At 45.5% G+C, this 16,257-nt stretch overlaps 2 protein-coding genes across 5 annotated transcripts; both read right to left on the bottom strand.

Moving 5' to 3' along the window:
• Positions 1–2,708: 2,708 nt before the first annotated feature.
• On the bottom strand, positions 2,709–6,553 carry LOC123442887 (pentatricopeptide repeat-containing protein At5g16860). Its single transcript, XM_045119063.1, has 2 exons — positions 6,111–6,553; positions 2,709–5,572 (listed from the first exon to the last, which is right to left on the bottom strand). The coding sequence occupies exon 2, from the start codon at positions 5,529–5,531 to the stop codon at positions 2,871–2,873; it is 2,661 nt and encodes an 886-aa protein (XP_044974998.1). The 5' UTR covers positions 5,532–5,572; positions 6,111–6,553; the 3' UTR covers positions 2,709–2,870.
• A 1,145-nt stretch (positions 6,554–7,698) lies between these two features.
• Positions 7,699–15,290, bottom strand: LOC123442886 (proline-rich receptor-like protein kinase PERK9). Of its 4 annotated transcripts, none has more exons than XM_045119058.1 (16): positions 14,763–15,290; positions 13,911–14,021; positions 13,751–13,843; positions 13,087–13,680; positions 12,902–12,967; positions 12,735–12,830; positions 12,525–12,644; positions 12,240–12,443; positions 12,078–12,161; positions 11,897–11,971; positions 11,707–11,811; positions 11,222–11,593; positions 10,751–11,020; positions 9,194–9,592; positions 8,858–9,101; positions 7,699–8,785 (listed from the first exon to the last, which is right to left on the bottom strand). In XM_045119058.1, the coding sequence occupies exons 1-16, from the start codon at positions 14,818–14,820 to the stop codon at positions 8,149–8,151; spliced, it is 3,528 nt and encodes a 1,175-aa protein (XP_044974993.1). In that variant the 5' UTR covers positions 14,821–15,290; the 3' UTR covers positions 7,699–8,148. The 4 variants fall into 4 exon arrangements, with proteins under 4 accessions (XP_044974993.1, XP_044974994.1, XP_044974995.1 ...); XM_045119059.1 differs by having other exon boundaries at positions 12,735–12,827; XM_045119060.1 differs by having other exon boundaries at positions 13,105–13,680.
• Positions 15,291–16,257: the final 967 nt, after the last annotated feature.

Here is a 16,257-nt window from a genome sequence, read left to right as displayed (position 1 = left end):
AAAAATAAATAAGTAGGGATGACTAGGAAAACACTTCTTGGATTCTTAAATCGAAAGAGAGATTGAGAGAACTATGTCGACCGATAAGTGTGAAGAGTTTAATCTTTTCTCTCCTATTAAAGATTTGAGTTGGTGGTGAGTTCACTCACCCCCTCCTCCATCTACACAAATATGTGCCTGATGTGATCCGAACTTAACATGTAGATCCTATTTTTTTCTATCTAGACCCTGCACACATGTATAAAAAAAGCTGTGACAGCTCATTTAGACGCGGGACCATCTGATAAATGATACTGTACATATAATGATGATGCTGTTCACACATATGTATTGTTCAATACATTAATAAATAAACTAATGAAACTGTTCAATATCAAGCTAGGAAGTTCACGCACTTCTGCCTGGAGCGAGCAGCTCGTGCACCATTCCACATGATCGCAGCTGCCCTCTTCAACATCGGCCGTTAGCCACACTGCTGGCCGCTCGGACCTACGGCCATCGGTGCCCTAGAGCTCACGCCACCGGTTTTCGTTAGGTGGCTAGCTTGGCATTTTACACATTCTAGTTATTTAAATAGCGTCTGATTGTACGTAATAATTATATGCACGTGCTTTTCTGAAAAAACAGTATGAAAAAATTATATTAGCAGAAAAAGTCCTTGTATTGTACTCCCTCTTTTTCAAAATAAGTGTCGTAAAATTTGTACTAAATTAATACAAACTTTATACTACATCAATGGCACTTATTTTGAGACAAAGGGAATACTAAATCAGTAGAACATAATAATTAACATTGGAACTATTGTAAATCTGTAATAGTGTTGCATGGAAGTGATAAACCAAAGATATTTCGCACCGCTATGTTATGCCAAAAACTTCGGCAAATTTCATCGGAAAAAGTCAAGCCATGTGTCATCAGATGACGCGGGTTTATTAGGCCAATTACATAGATGTGACATTTACTATTTGTATTACTGGTAGAACCGGTCATGCATTGCAATGTTAGAACGAGCAAAAATCTACGGGCATTGAGCAACTAGCATGGCAAATCATCATAGGAGCATTTGGACATTTTTTCAATCAAGCACAAGAAATCACGAACTGAGCTCAACAAGCCTTAATTGATATCATTATCTTGTCTATATTATTGCATCGAGTAATTATGTCGTAGCCTAGGTTGCCATTGCACATAACTAATGATTAATAGTACAAAACAATTAAAATTATTTCAGAAATTATGTTTACTTTTTATTGTTCATATAGTAACATATGATCAAGTTATTTTCTGTTGCCTCCGTAGCAACGCATGGGCACTATGCTAGTCATATGTAATACCTTAACAATCCCACCAAATAAGCAGGGGATTCACTTGAAATGTTATCCTGCCAAAGTCATCTCTCTTTGGTAATCTAAAGGTTTATCGTTCCCAAAGGTACAAATCTATAATTGAGACATATAGCTTATAATATGCAAGTATGATAAGAAGTGCTTGGTTTTCGAAAATGGGATGTCCAACTTTCTCCATCTGAGCGGCTAATCGGACTATAGTGCAACAGAATGAGCTTTGGACTGGACTGTTATCGGACAATCTTATTGGGAATAATAAGGGCTTTCCTGAATATCCAAAAGGAGTTTTGAATACATGTTTTTTCTCTCTTGTTTGCTCTGTTGTGAACAAAGGTAGATGTTTCTTCCCAACCAGTTGAGGCCACCTCATCACCATGCCCCCATGTTTTGCAACGCGATACTATTTGACCAGTTTTATTCAGGATACTTTCTTTTTACAAACTTGTTTGGTTCCTTTTTGATTCACAACACGGATAATTGCAAAAAAAAAAAAAAAAGCTACCAGACTACCAGTAGGTGGTAGCTAGTTGCATATGTTTCTTTTGTTGAATAACGGATGCTGAAACTCTCTGCTCCGTTGTCACTGAAATGGTGGAACCTGGTTTTTGGTCTTACGAAAAGAAAAAAAAACAGTCATAGCTGATGCTCTCATCGAATCGGAAGCGAATGAAAATCCTGAATGAAATGCAGGATGACCCTTCTGAAATGGTGTCAATCTTCTGTTTCAGATTCTTTTATCAGAGCTTCCTGATTTGTTAAGAAACCTCTCCGCTCAAAACACAACAGACGAAATCACAGCACGCTAGGGCAAAAACTTGATGAGGTCAGAACCAAACAGGAGCACATCGGGCCGCTCAATGACGACCGAGCTCAGGCAAGGAGAAACATGAATAACCAGAAGAAATATACAAAGCAGGTATTGTGAGATGGATTTTGCTATAGTACATGTGCCGCGGCCTGAGATTTCATATTATCAGCAGTTCAGCATGATAAAATTATGCGGAGTACATAACATTGTTCTTTCCCAGCTGACAACAGTTACTTAATGAGAATCATGAGAACTCCAGCAGAACACTATACCACCTCCAATGATGAGCAAAATCCATCTGGAACAGAGAATTAGGACCAATGGAATGGTACACAGTACCTAACTTATTTTCATGATTTTGATAGGCATGACAATCAAGCATCCGACCAATAATAATTGATTTACCTTTTAATGATCAAATGTAAAGTTCTGAAATATACCCAGATAAAACATATTTTTCAAGAAAATAATAGATTTTGATTATACTTTTCTAATGAAATCAGCATAACAAATGAAGATGTGAGAAAATATAAACACTCTGCAGGTGATGCCTCTTAAGAGAACTGTGAAATATTAGTAAAGAAATAGTAATCGCGAGGAGAAACTATTAAACTCTTCAGCGGCTAATCAGTAACAAAGAATGGTACATCAGTACATTCTGTGTACAAAAACCAATTGGAATGCACTTTCAGTTTATGCTTCAGCCTAAGAAGCCATCACCAATAGTCACCACAAGAGCACACGCCATTCTTAAAATGATGGAAGCGACTGGAGTCCCGCACAATGATCTCATGATCAACAATCTTTGAGATGTACGTGAAAGCACTGTGGCAATCACCACAAACGCGCAGGTTCTTTGTGATCCTTATTGGACAACCAGGGGAAGTTGTGAGGAGGCCATATGCGAGAGCAAGCTTCTCGCTGTGCTCAGCAAGAAGGTTATTTTTCTCCTCCTCATCAACATCGTGGAGTGCAAAATTTGTCTCAGGGACATAACCCATAGATTTAATGCGGTCAATCAATCTCTCCAGAAGAGCATAGATCTGAGGGGATAGAGAATGCGATCTATCTCCAACAAAGAACGACGCAGTTCCTTTCTTACCCTGGACCCAACTACAACCAGGTCTCTTCTTAATCCCTGAGTTCTTCATCAGGTTTCGGATTCTGGCTACATCCTTCCAACGCCTTGCATTAGCATATATATTGGAGATGAGAGTGTAAGATCCATCATTCTCTGCATTCATCTCAACTAGCTTGTTAAGAGCATATTCAGCAAGTTCTACATTTGAATGTACTCTACAGGCACTAAGCAATGCAACCCAGACTACTGCAGTAGGCTCCATTGGCATGTCCTTGACAATATTCCATGCCCTATCTATCTGCCCGGAGCGGGCCAGCAAGTCAATGACACAAGCATAATGCTCTGCACTGGCAGCCACACCGTAATCTCTGCTCATGCTGTCAAAGTAATCCAGGCCTCGATCAATCATTCTAGAATGGCTGCAAGCATATAGAACAACCAGGAATGATATATCATCAGGAACAAAGCCTGCCATTTGCATCTTGTCAAATATTTCCAGGGCCTCATTGCCACGACCATGCATCCCATACCCTGCCATCATTGATGTCCATGAAATGTCATTCCTTTGTGACATGCCATCAAATACATACCTAGCTGTATCCACATCACCACACTTCGAGTACATGTCAATAAGACAGTTTGCCACAAAATATGTAGATGCTTCATATTGATGTTGACGAACCACATAAGCATGGATTTGCTTACCCACACGCAGGGCTGACAGATGTGCACAGGCCATCAGAATGCAGGAAACTGTAAATGCATTTGGGGCAACTGCGTGTGGTTTCGAGAGCATCTGTGAGAAAAGCTCAAGCGCATCATTTGAGTCCCCATATTGTGCATATCCACCTATCATCACAGTCCAAGTCACTATATTACGTTCCTTTCGGGGTATAGAGTCAAATATAGAACGTGCAGCTTTGAAGATTCTGCACTTTGAGTACATATCTATTAATGCATTGTGCACCATGAGATCCTCCTCATCGTCAGTACCACCAAAATGATTATCCAAAGATAAAAGACAATTCTTCAGAGAGTAGGCATGTGTTTCCATACCCTGAGAATGTGCTCCCAAGGAAGCACAAGCAGACAGCACAGAGATGATTGTGACAGAATTTGGCTCTGACCCAGAAAAGAGCATTTGTCGGAAAACATTGAGTGCCTCTTGGCCACATCCTCTCTGAGCATACCCGGCAATTACAGCAGTCCAGGTCACCACATCTAATGAGATGTTTTCGTTGCGCATATTCTTAAAAGTCTCAAAGGCTGCCTCAAAGTTCCCACTTTGGGAGTACCCAGTCACGATTGCATTCCAAGAGACAACATCTTTGATTTCCATCATACTGAAAACCTTTACCGCATCCTTCATTGAACCACATTTTGCATAAGTATCAACCAGAGCATTGCCTACAAAAACATCTGGAAATGTACCATGCCGAATGGCATTTCCATGAATTTCTCTAGTTCGAGGTAGTGCCTTCAGAGAAGCACATGCAGGAAGAATGTTCACAATGCTAATGATGTCAGATCTATCATTTGTAGCCTTCTCATGGACAATCATTGCCATTTTCGAAAACATATCCAACGCGGTCCGTGGACTATTATGTTTAACATGGGCTGCAACAATTGAATTCCATGATATGACATCATCAATTCCCCTCTGAGCTATTTCCTCGAACACCAGGCTGGCTTCCTCCAGTGAACCACAGCGGGCATACATCGCCACCAATGCATTGCATATAAAGACGTTTGACTCAAAGCCATTGCAGCATATAAGTCCATGGAATGTGATACCACAGCGGTACGAGGGTAGCCCTCCACAGGCCTTTAGTATATGCGGCAGAGTAAAATGGTCCGGTCTGGTTCCAGCACGCAGCATCCGACAAGATACCGCAATGGCATGGTCAAGGTGACCCTCTTTGATGTGTTCTCGGATGAGTAGATTCCACCAGACGGCTGGAGACGGTACAACATGCTCCAACACTGAGAGAGCATCATGTGTGGAGCCACACGCAAGATAAGCAGCTACAACACCAGTACCCAAAGATCTTGGTGATAAAAATGGTTGAGATGGCAATGGTGGAAACGACACTTCCAACAACGATGCTGGATAAGAAAGAAGACCCGAAGAAATTAGCTGCTGGTGAACTTGATGGACTGCATTCACAGACCTGCATTCCTTTAACAGGGCAGCGAAATGAACAGGCGAAACATCTCGACAAAAGCCTGCTGCATTTGCAACTGAGCTGAACCGTACCCTGATTGGTTTTGTGACCTTTTGCAAGTAGAAAAGCATAATAGTATGCAGACTAATCCCTCAAAGCAGCCATCGCATCACTGTACAATATAAAAAAAAATGAGAAGGAGGTGTCATACAAATAGTCTTTCAATTAATACAAATTGATGCAAGGAGCAGAAAAGAAGATCAAGAAAATAAATGCACACGCACGCCCTCGAGCCTTACTGTGGCAGAGCTACACCATAATGTCAGCAGGGGCAAAGTCCGGATCAGAACATGTCTTTGCGTGCGTAAAACAAAGCTCACAGGCAATCTAGTTATCTCTTTCGTTCAGAAGCTTGTTAGTCTAGACTGTCCTGGGTTTAGCATTCATGCTGTACAATGTATCTGAGCTCAGTTTGAAATGAAATTTGTCGAGTTTCTCTTGTCCACATTGCTTACAAAATATACTACTCGTACATGCCTGAGTTGAATAAGCTACTCATCAAATGCAAATCAGAACGGACTGCGAATTTAGTGCTTAAGTTCAGATACTCCAGTTAAATTCAGATTGAGAACACATCCATCTCAAACGTTGACACATGGACATCACAAGTTGGGCTTGGGCAGGAAGAAGCAAGGAAAACACGAGATTACCAGCAGGGGGCGAGGGACTCGCTGAATCACGCGCACGCCGCCGCTTCCGGTGCTTGATGATCGCCCGTCCCTGCCTACTAGCCCAGCCCCGCTGCGCCACTTGGCCACCGGCCACGGCTGGGTCGCTGCCGGCTGGAGGAGGAGGAAAGGATTGATTTTTGCTCCGGTTATCAACAAGTTGCGTTCTCCAGCGGCAGGGGGGGTGACTTGAGGTTCCAGCGCAGCCGCAGCCGCAGCGGCGCCCCTTGGCCTGGCGGTGGCGGCGAGGGCTCGACTCGGAGAAGGAACGGCCGAGCGGCGCCGCGCGAAGCTCTGCTGGTCGCCGGTCGAGGTTCGAGCGCTGGTTGGAGCTGGTCGCCGGACCAGGCGGAGTGCCAGCGGCGCGGGCTGGTGCGGCGCCGTGCTAGGGCGGGGCGCAAAGAAAGAAGCAGGGAGCGCGCTGGACGGCTGGAGCGAGCGGGCCCTGACGGAATCCAGCAGCACTCATTTGCGTCGCTGCCTTGGGCTTTGGTTGGGCCGGGCTTTAGATGAGCGGAGGCAAACTCGTGGTGGGCTGGGCCTAGCTCCGGCTCGTCGGACTCGCCTCCGCCCTCGCCGTCGCCGGCTTCGATTCGGCCGGCCGCCGCCGTCCCTCCTTCTGGTCCTCCCGCACTCTGCAACGCTTCAACCGCCGGCAATTCCTCTTGCCCCCGTCCAACAGACTCCTACAAACTACTCGTACTAGTACCAGGTAAGCAGTGAGCTCGTGCATCTTGGATTCTTGACAGCCGCAAAGAAAATCCGTGGGATCCTTTTCCTGGTAAGCATACTCACTTCAAACGTACCCTCTCCCTCCGAAAGTATTTATTAGAAAATGGATGATCTAGCATTAAAATATATCTACATACATCCATTTCTCCGACAAGTATTGGACGGAGTAGGGTATCTTTCTTGAATGCTTCTGATTATCTTTTCGTGATCCAGGTTTTGATCCCCAAGGCTTTAGTTTTGCCAGCTCTAACAGTCTGTGATATTAGTCTGTTTATTAATCAAGGACTGAGAATTCAATAATTCAAAAAATTAATCAAGGACTAAATAAATACTTCCTCTGTCCCAAAATAAGTGTCTCAAGCTTAGTACAATTTTATACTAGAGCTAGTATAAAGTTAAGAGACTTATTTTGAAACGGAGGGAGTATTATGCTTCAGTAGTCACAATGTGATGGCATCAATTTCACACCACGCGGAAAGGGAAAATGGAGAAGAAGAAAAAACCGTGATGGGAAATGAACAAAAAGTGTTAGGAAACTTGCTCGTCAAGCTGAAACCTTTGATCCACTGCTAGAAAATGAAGTTAAACTTTTCAGGAAAATAAAATGCCCTTAAGAGCTAAATTCATGTATTCTGCTTTAGTGTATTTTGTAGATGCACAGATCCAAGTTTCCTATTCAAAATACATCAGCTCTTAGCTAGTTATTCCGCAGCAACAAATAAGTAGCTAAGAACTGATGTATTCTGACTAGAGGAGAGAAAGAAGACCTGTCAGAGTTAGACTGCATAGTTTCTTCAGAAAAGAGGTTGACTAGTAAAACAAGTTGTGAAGCAGCAAATAATCACAACACTGAGAAGCTATCATCTTCTTTGAAGCAAATGCACATGGACAAATGTGTCCGAAACTCCAAATCTATATATACATTGCCAATCCTACCGAACAGCTAACCATACAAAAAGGGGGAAACAAACTAACTCAAACTGACATGCCGAAAAAAGAGAAGCAGTACAAGTCGAATGGCAGGCGTATCTGTGTATGGCCACATAGCAGTACGGCAGTACCCGTTAAATCAAACCAAATGTATAACCAAATCTGAGCAGATCTTATACAAGCCTCTGGTGATCCGTCGTAACTCATGATCCGGTCTGCTACTGTGATGATCCTGAACTATATATAGCCTTTATCTCCACACGTGTAATGTACACAAACTAGGTCTTCAAACTCTTTATGTCCAGTCATCTGAATACCCGCCTAGTCGGGGCTGGAAGCTGGACAGAAGAACAAAAACTCACCTATTGCTACACTGTGATTGCGTCTCAAAATCTGGCGAGTTACCATGCTCGCTCATACTACCTCTCGACAAGTTTCGCATTCTCTGCCAGAACTTCTTGTTCGTGCCTGTCATCAGAGGACCAGAGCTGGACTGCATGCGGAAAGAACCTGAATCAGCAGCTGGAGTGAAGACAGGTGTTGAGCCAAACATCTCAGATAATAGCACCCTCTCTGCCTCCATGCCAGTTACATCGTAAGCCGCTGTGGTGCGGGCCGCCAATTCCTGGCTGAAACTTCCCGAACCAAGGCCTTCATCACCCTCGCTGCAGACAAGTTTCAAGGCCTGCACAACTTCGCTCATGCTCGGTCTGTGTGCAACCTCAGGCTGTACACACATTGATGCGATAGCAGCTGCCTTTGCCACATTGTCCAGTGGCACATTAGGGCCAAGAAGCGGATCAACAGCTTGACGTAAGCTCACCACATTTGTTAGATACGGGCGAGCCCATGCGACTAGGCTTTCTTGGCCCGCGGGCTGAGACATGTCCACAGGCTTCCTACCTGTGAGAAGTTCAAGTAATACGACACCATAGCTGTATACATCACTCTTGACAAGAAGATGGCCCGTCATGGCGTACTCCGGTGCAACATAGCTGAGAAGAAAGACAGGATATCATATCATGTTTAAAATTATATCAAGACGGTGAGGAGGAGATAGTGCGTACCCGAATGTTCCCATGACACGAGTGGAGATGTGCTGGTTCCCCTCCCCCCTCGCAGTCCTGGCCAGTCCAAAGTCAGATACTTTTGGTGTGAAATCATGCTCTAGCAGTATGTTGCTTGACTTGAAATCACGATGAATCACACAAGGGCTTGAGTCTTCATGTAGATATGCTAGTGCCCGCCCTGCCCCCAGGGCTATTTTCATACGTGCATTCCAATCAAGTGGAGCTATCTCGCGATCGGCACCTACAATGAGCCAACACATTAAGTGGTTAGTTTCAATCAACTGCTCACACTTCTATATGCTGGCGGAGTTAAATCTGCAATAACATGCTTACCATGCAAATGTGACTCAACGCTTCCATTTGGAATAAGTTCATATACCAGACACCGCGCGTTCTCCTCTACGCATATGCCCAACAACTTGACCAAATTTCGGTGATGCAAGCGTCCCAGCATCTCAACCTCTGCCAAGAACTCTCGTTCACCTTGGCCATCAAATCTTTTCAGAACCTTTACAGCAACTGTGGTTCCATCTTCAAGTGTCCCTTGGTACACACATCCGAAGCCACCTTCCCCAAGTATCAACGAATCATCAAAGCCATTTGTAGCCTTTTCTATCTCAACAAATTTGAATGTCTTTGCTTGCCCTGCGTATGCTGCCATACTTGACCCCAGTGAACTTGATGGGCCTGATTGTGTACTACGGCGACCAGCTAAAAGTGTGTTACATGTCCCTGCAATCATGAGGTATCTCAGGATGGAAACTTGTTGCTGGTAAAAATGGACAGATATTACTTTAACAACAAAATGATACAGGACGGTCAGAAGTGAAAACGCCTCATCTGAAATGCTACCATAAACGCTGTGCGTTAGCATTTGAAATGTGGACTATCTTTTTTACTAAAAAGTTGGCTGTGTGCATCACAATGATGTGGAGGCCGGGGTTATCCTTTTTTTTTATCTTTTCGAGAAAAAACAATAAAATTGATTTTCCATTCTGCCCTATTATTATCTGAAAAATATGCTTGGCATATACAGATTTGATATTTATCACTCGCCAGAGTAATTTTTATTTCTGGGTCAACCGAGTTCCAAATCATCAAGTCTACGATAGCACAAAAACGTTTGTGCAACTTTGGGTCTAGAAATGTTTTACTGACCAGCTGCACATCTCTAAACCTAATTTCTAACATTTGCAGCTACTGAATTAACCGTTAGATCAAGAATCAACTTTCAAAATCATCCACTTAGAAGTAACACTTTCTCAGTGAGCTGAGAGAAAGATGCTCCGTTATAAATTTAGCAATGATCCCATAAGTGAACACTTGAGAATAGTGCCCAAATTTAGAGGCAGTGGCTAATTTAATCCTCGCAACATTAATGATTTCCAGTTCAATAAGGTAGACATTACATGAAGGATGGTGCCGAGGCTGGGGATAATGAAGCTTCAATTTTCTATAGACAGACCCAGTGCTAGAAGTTGCCACATCAGGTGGGGTCTGTGAAAGGATTATACGAGGATAACATCGTCGTGGCTTTACATGTCTATTTTATAGGTACAAATCAGTGTATGCGACCAGGACAAAAATATTGAAAATATGATTATGGGATGCAATTTTCCTATATGGGATGTTAGAAAGCATATGCTGCATCAAAGGCCAAGGCTGTATCTCATGCGGCACAATAAAATATGCCAATTATACGGTATTCCCTCCCAAAGGGCATTACTGGAAATATTTGCCTATAGGACACATTGAATTCAATAGCCAGTTGGAACTGGACACACTTGGCTGAAAATGTCCAGCTATTGTTCTGCTGTCAATCGAACAGCTAAGGCAAGTAACATCACAATATAATATGATTATAAATATTAGAAGGACATGTACACATACCGGAAGACCTGGAAATCTTTGGAATTGCACTATGTGGATATCCTTGAGCCATGTCATCTGAATCCCTGAATCTGAGTATCAGCAACCATGCAGCCACAGTGCAAATAATCAATGCTATAACAGTGGATAGAACAGCAATAGCAATTACGCTCCCATTCACTTTTCTTTTGGGTCCTCCTACATCAACCCCCAGGGGCTTCATTGCCCTTGCATTTCTGCTGTTACCGAATGCACCAGCATTTGGTGCTGAAGGCGGAGAAGGAGGAAGCCCTGAACAAAATACAAATCTTTTGTGAAACTCTTAGTGCAGAAGTTCAAAATGCTGAACAGTTGATGAGCATGACGTACTGAATCCACTGATGTTTATGAGATCAATCAAATGACCACAGTATACTGAAAATAGCTGGTAGCATTGGCCAACTACAAATAACCAAATAAGAGAGCCCAAGGACACAAGCAAAGAATGCATACCTGGATAGACAACATAGAGAATCTCATAGTCCCCGAAAACTGACGGTTTGAGAGAAATCTTTTTGCTCCACAAGCTTTGAAATGTCGACAAGGCAGTAGCTTTATCAAAATTCACATGCATTGGTACCAGATGCACAAGAACTACTGTCTTGTCAGGTTGATCGCCAGCCACATTTGCGCCCATAACACGAACCTGCCGCCGTGCCATGTTTACCCCAGATCCCACTTCGTCAGCAAAATCCGAAACTAACGGAAAGAATGAATAAAGGTCCACACTTAAACGGATTCCAACTTTAATTGGTAGAACACAAGCACATGGAGCTCCTGCGGGTGGATCTGTTAGAGGCTCTGGGCACACTAACGATTTGCAATCTGCATATTAACGCTTCACTATGTAAGAATCATCAGTATTACCCAATATGCACAGATCCAGTATATAAAGTTTGAAAGGACAAAAGTACGAGAATACATAAAGATAAATGTACCTAAATTAGGTGGTGGTGGGGGCAATGTCCAAATAGGATGAGTTGATGGTGCTTTGGGTTCTGTTTCAGGAGGAATTGGTGGAAGAGTAGGAGAAACACGAGGTCCTGAAAATGACTGAAGCTTCAAAGATCTGTACTGAAATCAGGAGACAAATACTAAACAAGGCAAAGCAAGAAGGCTTGAAAGTACTTTTGCTGCCATTAGAGGGGTCCTTTGGTGACACTGGTGGAGGAGATGGAGGATGCACATGGAGGTTTGGATGGCCTGGACAGGAAAAAAAATGAAAGTCTTAGTAGTACAAAATGAAACCAATGTTTTTTTTCTTCAGAAAATGAAACCAATGTTTTATAGAAGGAAGAACTACCATTACCTTGAATCATCGGTGGAGGTGCATGATGATTTTGCCTTTTAGCGCCAACCTGCTGTGGAGGTTGAGCTCGTGAGACCTCGGGACCTATAACACTGAACTTTTGAGAATCTTAACACTCACAATAGATAATAGCTAGGTTTTTCAAGAGGCATTATGCTGAACCTTGAACATGGGGTGGTGGGTAAGATGGGGAAAATGATGGGCGTTCTCCTTTCCTTGGTGTCGGAGGATGAGATCTGCTAGTGGGTGCTGGTTTAGGAGCTACCCCTAACGATGGGGGTTGAGCATGCGGAACCGTTGATGCATTCCTCGGGAGTGTAGGCATATTTGTGTTGTGGGGCAGAGGACTAGCTGCAGGCGCAAACCCTGAAATCAGGAATTTCAGTAGTCAAGATACATTGTCTTTCACAAACAAGCTGCCAAATTTATTTATTTTTTTGAGATTACCTCTAGTTGGTGATTTGTGAACCGGTGCAGTACTAGGTTCCTTTGGTGGAGGTGCACGTTGAATGTCATGGTTCTTAGCACTTGCAGGAGGGGAAGTATTTGCTGGGGGTACCGTGTTTCCTACAATAAACATGGAGTTCAATATCTAAGAACAAATGACATGTAAGAACATTGTCAAACAAATAGCAACAGATTTTTTTTAATGCTCACCACTGTTATGCTCGGCATTTGGAGCTTGTGCTTGTTGAGGTGCATGTGCGATAATAGGTGGTGAAATCGGAGGTTTCACATGTTCCGCAGGAACTACTAAGAAGAACGGTAAATGGTAAAACATATGCAACTTGTCAAATTTGATCTACCCCATGTAAGTAATTTACCTGAAGTGGAAGGAGGGACTGCCGGGAAAATGCCTTCAGGTGGCGGATACGGAGGGACATCATTACCTAGAGAGGGAGAAAGCAGGGGTTAATAATGAGCGAATGCACACATTTGCACAACTGTAATGAACTTTTCAAGAATTCGGGAACCTAAGCTTATGAATAGTTACCAGCAGAATATATACCTGATCCAATTGGTCTACCTGGTTGATTGTTCACAGAAGGCGGAGGCGCTAGTGGCACATTAGGCTTCACAGCCACAGATGGAGTAGGAGCCTGAACTGTAGATAGTGAAGGAGGAGGCACCAGTGGCACATTAGGCTTCACAGTCACAGATGGAGTTGGAGCCTGAGCTGAAGGTAGTGAAGCAGGAGGTGCTAGTGGCAGATTAGGCTTCACAGCCACAGATGGCGCAGGAGCCTGAACTGAAGGTAGCAATGCAGGTGACCCAGGAAGTATTGGTGTGGGGTTTCCAGCTGTAGCTTGCGGCGGAGGAGCTGCTGCCGGGGGCACCACCTCAGTAACAGCAGGGGGAGGAGCAGGTTCAACCGGAGGAGACACAGACACAGCCGGAGGAGGAGCAGGTTCAACCGGAGGAGACACAGACACAGCCGGAGGAGGCGCAGACTCAGCTGGAGGAGACACAGACACAGCCGGAGGAGGCGCGGACTCAGCTGGAGGAGACACAGACACAGCCGAAGGAGGCGCGGACTCAGCTGGAGGAGACACAGACACGACTGGAGGCAGCACAGACTCGACCGGAGGAGGCGCATTAGAACCTACATAAGATCCAGTTAGTGATGCACACATCAGGACTGGAAATGCCATATATAACTGAATGTGAGCTACCTTTAGGGGGGGCTACCGGAGCCGGTTCAGCCGGAACTGCGGGGCTAGCAGCCCCCTTCTGGAGGGGAGGGCTTGCTGATGAAGCAGGGGGTGCTGCAACAGGTCAATGTAAGGTCCTGCACATCAATGTCGCTGATGATCTTTGAAAATTCAGAGCTACCTGATGAAAGAGTTACTGGACCTAGTGCGAAGGAAGGTCCAGGAGGACTAGGGGCTTGTCCTTGATCGACAGGCGAACTACCAACCCCGGGAGCAGGTGCCAGATCAGTACCTAGAGTGTGAGTGAAGAACACAGATTCAATCGAGGGACAAGTAAAGTGTGCAGTGTACACTAGTAACTGTGCAATAACTAAGCTCAGAGTTTTAGTGGAGTATCAGGCAATCTACAGGTTGCTATCGGGGGCAAATCTCCAGTGTCTTTTCAGCACAAAAGTTGCAAAGCAAGAGCAATTATTGAAAGTATGCAACATGAAAATGGCACATAGTGATGCATCATCCGACGCATGCCGCCAAAAATTCTTAATTGTTCTTGCAAGATTACGGCCAAAAAACACAGCTAGATGAGGCAGCAAGCACATGTGACGCAATTAAAGTGGCTCGCAGTTGCGGTGACAGCCAAAGACAGGGAAATGCCAAGACGCCGACATTGCGCCGTCCCTCTTGATGGAAATTCAGAAGTAATGAGCACATGCTCTTAATTCCGTCTAGCTTGAGAAAACTCTCGTATGGTTTGCTGAAATCGTGAGTAAAAAAACAGTGAACTGCATTTTCCTAGCCACAGATCAGCTAGCCAGCCTGCGCATTCGCAGAAATTTGTTGAACCCGCAAGTTTCCCCATCAAAGTGCTCAGCCGAGGGGGGAAATCATGGAGAAACAAGCAAGCATTCGCATTGTTCGGCAGGTACACGCCATTTGATCCCCAATTTCCCACCCAAACTAACTAGACCATGAAAGCTGAAGAGAGGGGGAGAAGAAAGAAGCGACGCTGGAGCAATGCTAAAACACTTGTCACCTGTGGATCCAAGAAGGGAAGCGAGAAGCAGCACCACCGCGCAGGCAGGACGCCGCATCTCGCCGTCGCCCGAACGCACAAGCTCGTAGCAAGTGCAGACGCAGAGGCAAGGGGATCACAGCCACCTCGGCTCCGTCGCGGCGCTGCACCCGCACCCGCAAGAAGCCCCTAGAGCGCCAGAAAAGGAGGGAGCCTGACCGCCATTTGGGTAGCACGCCATGAGCAATCGCGGGCCCGTGTGGGGAGGGGCAGGGAGCAGTGAAGGGCGGGCAGTGCGGGAGGGAGGGAGGGAGGAGGAATGGAGGAAGAGGGGAAGGTGCCCACTGCCCACTGCCCAGGAGGAGGCCGAGGCACCAAACACCACTAGTACCAGTACAGTATAGTACCAGTACTTGTACAAGTAGCTAGCTGCTGCAAGTAAATCACACAGCCTAAAAAGAGAACCCACCCTAGCAGTAGAATCAATTAACTAAAGTTGGAGTAGTGGTGGTGATCCGGGTAGCAAGAAACGGACGCGGATGCCATGACCGGCTCGAGGAACCAACGACGGACGAGACGGGTGAAGAAAACATTCGTTGCTTCCTGCCGGTGCCGTCGCCCACGCACGAGGCCGAGAGAATCTCGTGGTCTTGGCCCGGTTTAGTTTAACCATGTACCGCTGCCATGGACGCTGGTACCACGAACTAGCAGCGGTACCGCCACGAGATGCAACTGCAAATCTTTGGCGCTGCAATCTCTTCTCGTTAATCCAGCTAGCCGGGCAGGGCAGGGCAGGGCAGGGCAGGCGAGGCGAGGTACTGTCTCACTGTGGGGCTTTTGTCATCCGCCAGCCTGGTCTGGGATTACCGGCTCTGACCACCTCTTGTCGCTTTACCACTGTGCCTGTGCGTACGTACGTAGTGCAATGTGTGGTGCCCGGCCGTGGCTTTGCGTTTGGATGGGAGCAGCACGAGCCCCCGGAGAAATTCGCCGGGCTCTCCCGGCCTGCCCGTGCGCGCGCGCGCGGTGCCACGGACGCGGACGCTGTGTCGGTCGATCACGGGGCCATGTTGATGTCGGCCGCTGGCTGGAGTGCGTGCTGGCTGGCTGAAGGAGCGGGGCATCGGATGCTGCGGGCGTGCCCAGGGCAGACAACACATCGGCACGTGCATGTCTGTATCGTATGCTGCAACGGGAGGTTCATACTACATGGTTGATGGGGGTAATCCTAATCCTGACACGGAGATTTGTCGCTGTTTGCTGCTCTGCCGCGACGTCGGTACGCTGGCCCGTTCGTTTTCGGGAATCGAGGCGTTGTGGAGTCGCCGTCGCCGACGGAGACCGCCAAACCTGCGGCGATCTCGCGTGTCAGCCTCCATATATAGCTGGCCATCTCCTCTGGGTTTCTTGTCCTTTTCTTTCTGTATTTTCTTTAAATGAGATTAGGAAAAATGCTCGTGCGTTACAAAAGGAGAAAATAAATCAACCACCATACAAACACTCGATGACACCAAGA

This window comes from Hordeum vulgare, chromosome 3H (genome assembly GCF_904849725.1).
Source record: "Hordeum vulgare subsp. vulgare chromosome 3H, MorexV3_pseudomolecules_assembly, whole genome shotgun sequence".
Taxonomy (NCBI): Eukaryota; Viridiplantae; Streptophyta; class Magnoliopsida; order Poales; family Poaceae; genus Hordeum; species Hordeum vulgare.
This window is presented reverse-complemented; position numbering and strand designations above follow the sequence as displayed.